Raw genomic sequence first — 5800 nt, 5'->3', positions numbered from 1 at the left:
CCTCCTCCTTCTCGTCCTCCTCCTCCTCTTCCTCCTCCTCCTCTTCCTCCTCCTCCTTCTCGTCCTCCTCCTCTTCCTTTCCATTTCTTCTCTTCCTCTGCTTCTTTCTCCTCCTCTTCTAATCTTCCTTCTCCTCTGCCTTCCCATTTGTGACAGGGCCTCACATATTCCAGGCTGACCTCAAACTCCCTGTGTAGTCATGGGTGATCTTAAACTTCTGGCTCCACCTCCTGAGTACCGGGATTACGAGCATGCACCATCATAGCTGGTTCATGTGGTGCTGCAGACTGAACCTGGGCTTCCACATATGCTAGGTATGCATGCTACTGACTGAGTTACACTCCGGCCTGGCCTGTCTGAATTTCCAGACCTTGTGTGTGTTAGTAAGGGGCCGGCTCAGTTGCACAGGCTTTAACTGGCTCCTGTTTGGCTTCCCGTTGCCCCTCTCATCCTTTCTCAACCTGTACAGCCCTCCCCGGGCCCTGGGCCTCCTCCAGCAGCCTCCCAGGCTGATCCATACCCTGCCAACACTGACTGTGTCTCTCCACAGAGAAGCGTGCGGTGCTCCCCACCCTATCCAGCCTGCATCAAGGCTCATCTGACCGGACAGCTCAGTAGCCACTGCCTACCTGCTTCAGGCCAGTTTGCCCACAGGCTGGATTCTTCTAATGGCAGCATCGTCACTGCAGAGCTGAACTCGGACTATAAACGGTGGAACACTGGGTAGTGTGACTCAGTGGCCAAGAGCCACTCTTAAGAGCTAGAGTCTGTTTAGCTTCATTGTGGTCTCTTCCTGATCTTCTAAACTTGGAAGAGTTTCCTAAGCCCTGAGGGCCTAGCTTTCTTGTCTGTCAGATGGAAATCCTGACATGTCTCCTAAATCAGCAATGAGATTAGGAGACAATGTGATGCATGCGTTCTACTTAGCTCCTGCCTCCCACACCACAGGGCTCCACAGTACATTCTCATGACCACGTCCCCTTCGCAGTCCCTCGGAGGGTGGCTCTGTTTCCTGACTACTATGGGCTCTGAGGAGTTAGTTTTTCTTGAGTGTGTTCTGCTTGGAGCTAGGTCTGATTTGTATTTGTTTCCCAGTGTTCAGAAAGCAGAGGTGTGTGTGTGTGTGTGTGTGTGTGTGTGTGTGTGTGTGTGTGTGCGCGCGTGCAGGCACACTCACTAAGTTAATTCTAGGCAGAGCTTCTAGGTTTGATGATTGTGTCTGCAGTTCCAGACATGACCTGCAGATGGTGCACATAGTCACGGGAGGTGTCAGGCTCTGAGCTGGCACCAGGGCCTTGGTTTTCACCACATTGTTAGCCAGTTTTCCCGGTCCTGTTTGGGTGGAGGGGCTGAGCTGGGCACTTTTCTATGAACTCAGCCTTTACTCCTTCCTTTACCTGTTGATATGGTTGTTCATATCAATCCCTGGACATCGCACATAAACTAGGTAGGGTTTCTCTGGGCCGGGGCTGTTTGGTGTGACCTGCCTGCATGCTGCACTATCCTCCTTCTCTCTCTGTGCCACCTGTTGACCCCTTATCAGTCCTGTTATCTTCAGAAACAGCAGGTCTCAGACCCACCTTCCTTCCAGATCTGCAGCCCTGTGTCCCCGGGGCTGGTCACAGGGCAGGAGCACTCTGTACTCTCATCTGCAACTGGCTTCTAGCTCAAGACCTTTCCCTTTCTCTGCTGCTCCAAACCTTTGTGGCCATGGGCGGAGGTCACGGGCAGCCTCCTAGGATGGACCCTGTCACCAGAAATGCTGTTACTGTATTCCTAAATCCTCCGTGTGACACTTGCCTTTCTCTCTGGTGTCTGAGTTGCTGACTCCTTCCAAACCTGGTGTTGCCCTTCTGTTCTGAGCCTATGGATATGCTGTTTCCTCTGTCTCTGAGTCCCTTTTTCCCTCTGACCTCCAGCGATCTCTTTCCTGCCTGTGACCATCCCTTGCCCTATGTCAGCCCAGAGCTTTGAGTTCTGCCTGGGTCCCCAAATAGTATATATATTCACTTGTCCATTTTGTGTAGCTGTTCACGGGTGGTTCATGAAGCTACACTTTCCTAGCTCCTCTGGCTCTTCTGGAAGAGAATCCAGGGAACTCTCATCACCTGCTCTAGGTTTCTCAGAAAACATTCCCTGATTGCCTCATTGAAGGGGCTCCATGCCCATTCCATCTGTAACAAGGAAACTGGCTCAGAGGGGTTTACGCACTTGCTCAAAGTCACCGAGCCGGTCGCCTCTTAGAACCCAGCATGGATCTGAGAACAAAAGGCACTCTCAATGGATGCACCCTGGCTAACTGCGAGCCTTTAGAAAAGCTTCCAGCATAGGGTCAAAGCCCAGACCTGGGACAGAGGCCTCTCTGCCTGCCCCACTGGCCTTTGCCAGATGGGAAAAAAGCCACCACATAGAAACATAACCTTTATTGCACACGGCGCTGGGTCTTTTTTCATAGAAAAAGGTATTAACACATAAGCATCTGCAAATTGAAGCAACTCCTGGTTTTCTCGGAACAGTAAAATCGCATGCAGTGTCTCTGAGTTGGGATTTCGGTCTGTGTCAAAATCACCTAGTTGGGAGGGGGTGAGTAGGAGGGCAAAAAAAAAAAAAATCGTTGTCTTTGTGCCTCTGACTCAAAAGAAGGTGAGAGAAATATATAGATATATAGATTGTTGCTGTGTCCCATTCTGCCTATATATGTATATATCTCTCCGCACGTATTTCATGGGGTGGAGGATTTGACTTGTTTTGTGCCCTGGCTTCACGGAGAAGAAGAAAATAGTTTCATTTGTACAAAAGAGTCCTATGTACAAGTGTTCATGACTTGGGGGTTTCTTTTTCACGTCTTTTTTTTTTTTTCCCATCTGTGAGTTTAATATAAATAATTCAGGAAACAGCCACGTTGGTGTGTGAGGCTGGAGGTGCAGAGATCCCAGTGTGGAGCCCTTCTCCTGATGCCAGCACTCCTACACCAGGGTGTAGGATTTGGAGTAGGCTCCAGTCCCCTGTTTCTGAGATCGCCCTACCCCTGGGGTGCTCATTTCAAGTAGCGAGTCCCTGGAACCCCCCATTTTGGTATGTGGGCCTCCGGCCCTTGGAGGTTCAGTGCTGGGGGCTGGAGGGGCAGCACTAGGGGCAGGAGGAGGCTCGCTGGGGGTAGGACCAGGTGCTGGGGGTGCCGTGCCAGCTGGGGGTGCCGGCATAGCCAGAGTCCTCTGAGGTAAGGTGGCCGTAGAGGTGGCAGCAGGGGCCCCTGGATGGGGGAGGCCCAAGGGCTTGCTGGCAGGGTCCAGAGTGAGGTGCCGGGCCTGGGTGTGGTAGGCTCGAGGCAGATTCCTCATGGAGGCCTCTCGGGGTGGGACCACAGGGCAGGGCTCCCGCCCGTCTGCCTTTCGGAAGAAGGCTTCTGACTTGGTGTACAGCGGCAGGTTGCAGTAGTCACCTGGAATGGCAGGGAATATGAGGGTCACAAGCTGGGGACACACTCCTTCGATCCCTGCCTACCCTCACCACGTTAAGAGGATTACCACTCTGTAACAAGCCCCTCCCATATGTCAGTCATGCATGTGTATGTGACTTTTTTTTTTTTCAGTGCAAAGGAGATAGTGTCATTTGAATTACACAGATAGGAAGTTAAGATCAGAGAGGTTAAGTGACTTGTTTAAAACCACACAGATATGAAGAAGTTGAACATGGTTCTGAGCTGTCCTCAAGCCTTTGCTCTTGTATTATTGTTGGGAAACCAGGGTTGGCTGGTGGGATAAGATCTAGAAAGGGCTGTGTGGCTGGGGACCAGAACAGGAGATGTGGGCTCAGCACTCACTCTTGTTGGCTCGGTGAGGGATGGGCACAGCCACATTCTTGCCCCGGTCAGCATCCTGCGGCTTGGGTGGAGAGGCGGTGAAGCGGCAGATGCCAGGTTCTGAGGGTGTGCTCATGGATGTCATGCTGTCGGCGTTCTCGTTGGTGCCTGTGGTCATCTGGTCAGAGGAGCTGTCTGAGATGAAGCATTCCGTGATTTCAAACTTGGCGTGTTGCAGCTGTTCCTCCAGCTTGGCGTGCTCGTAGGCCCGGGCCAGCTCCTCGTAGGTGGAGGATGCGCTCTCAGTGGACACCATGCTGTTCCGTCCTTTGTCTGGAGACAGGGAAGGGGTGGAGTTGAGAGAAGAGGAGTATGGGAATGGTACCATCCCTGATTCAAGCAGCCATTTGGAAGTCTGGCCATGAGGACGCTGCCCCCCACCCAGGGAAGTGGGGTTGGAAGTGGCAGTGGTGGTATAAGTGAGATCATTGGTTAATGAAAAACAGAACATTTTTCAGTCTTAAAGAAGAGAAAAAGCAACCAATCCCTGTAATACCAGCTCTTTCTTTAACAAATGTTCCATGTCCCATTGCTTTTTCCTAGTATTTTTTCGGGGAGATCAAAATAAAGCCATTGACCAAGCAAAGTCAAGTGCTCCCCGGCCTCCCTCCTCAGCCCTCAGTACACAGGGAGTCGGTGGATAGCTAGGAAGGCAAGTGGTGTGGATGTCAGACAACAGGCTGGTTATAAGAAACTGGGAAAAAAGAAAGTGGGCAATGACTGAGGGGACCTGGAGGAGGATGGATGGGATGCAGTTGGGTCCCTAGACACACCTGTGTCTTGGGACAGACTGGCACTGTAGCTGTCACTCTCGGTGACAGTCACGCCGTGCTGGGAACCCACAGTGCGCCAGTCAGAGGTGAGGGTTCGGGCAGGGGTGGAGGCCTGGCACTTGGTCAAAGTCCACTGGCTTGAGTACCGGTTCCGGGTGCTGTGGGCTGATTTCACGTTCTTCCTGGACACTGGGTCTACACAGAGGGAGGCAAGACATAGCAACCTCCAACTGAGGGCACTTAGGCACAGGCAGCTGGCACTTAGCACAAAGAACAGTGGGAAGAAAAGGTAGTGGCAGAAGCAGTCACAGAGGCTCACCCAGGAGTGCTGGCCATGTTGGCCTGAACACATGTAGGAGTAGTGGGTGGCACCATGATCCCCACCCCTCCCCAGCATTTCCTTTCACATGGGAAAGAATGGGATGCTCTGTTCTGTGGCCTGCTAGTTGTCATCCCCTAGGTCCTTGATGTAACCCTTCCTTGTATCTGGAGTCACTGTTTGTGACAGAAAGTCCTGGGACGGCATGAAGACCCAACCTTTGCCTCGGATTTCTAGGTAAGGATACTGAGAGCCAGAGAGACAAGATTAGCAATGCCCAAGGTCATTTATAGCAGGATGTCTGCAGTCGAGGCCTCCAGACTCTTAACTCCAGAGCCTTATCTGCTCTTCCAATCCATTCCATTGTATGTGTTTGTTTTCTCTCTCTAAAAATGTATGTGTATGTATGTGTTCATGTGTGTGCATGTGTGTGCACGTGTGTGTGTGTGTGTGTGTAAGCCAGACATCCATGTCTGTTGTCATCCACCTGCCTGGTCTTTTGAGCTAGGGTCCCTTGCTGAAACTGGAGCTTACAAATTTGGCTAGGCTGGCTGGGCACTGAGCTCTATGGATGTGCCTGCTTCTGCATCCCAAGAGCTGGTGTTACAGATATATATATCTGTCCCTGGCTTTTTATATTGAAAATGGGCTTTTGCAGAGGCACTTTACTGACTGAGTTGGCTCCCTAAGCCTCTTTCTTTTCTTTCCTTTCTTTCTTTCTTTCTTTCTTTCTTTCTTTCTTTCTTTCTTTCTTTCTTTCTTTCTTTCTCTCTCTCTCTCTCTCTCTCTCTCTCTCTCTCTCTCTCTCTTTCTCTCTTTCTTTCTATTTTTTTTAAATCAAAACTC

The 5800-nt window shown here is 51.2% G+C and overlaps 1 protein-coding gene across 1 annotated transcript in view; it reads right to left on the bottom strand.

Moving 5' to 3' along the window:
* Nucleotides 1–2760: 2760 nt before the first annotated feature.
* The window catches only part of Dscaml1 (DS cell adhesion molecule like 1), a 332236-nt gene continuing 329196 nt past the window's right edge, over nt 2761–5800 (bottom strand). Inside the window, exons 31-33 of the mRNA XM_026778910.1 lie at nt 4636–4830; nt 3824–4135; nt 2761–3442 (exon numbers count right to left, since the gene is read on the bottom strand). Coding sequence (XP_026634711.1) covers nt 2967–3442; nt 3824–4135; nt 4636–4830 — 983 coding nt within the window. The 3' untranslated portion in view covers nt 2761–2966. The remainder of the gene's footprint in view (nt 3443–3823; nt 4136–4635; nt 4831–5800) is intronic.

The sequence above is a fragment of the Microtus ochrogaster genome, chromosome 5, assembly GCF_000317375.1.
Source record: "Microtus ochrogaster isolate Prairie Vole_2 chromosome 5, MicOch1.0, whole genome shotgun sequence".
NCBI classification, from domain to species: domain Eukaryota; kingdom Metazoa; phylum Chordata; class Mammalia; order Rodentia; family Cricetidae; genus Microtus; species Microtus ochrogaster.
Note: the sequence above shows the minus strand (reverse complement) of the source record. Positions and strands in the feature narration are given on the sequence as shown.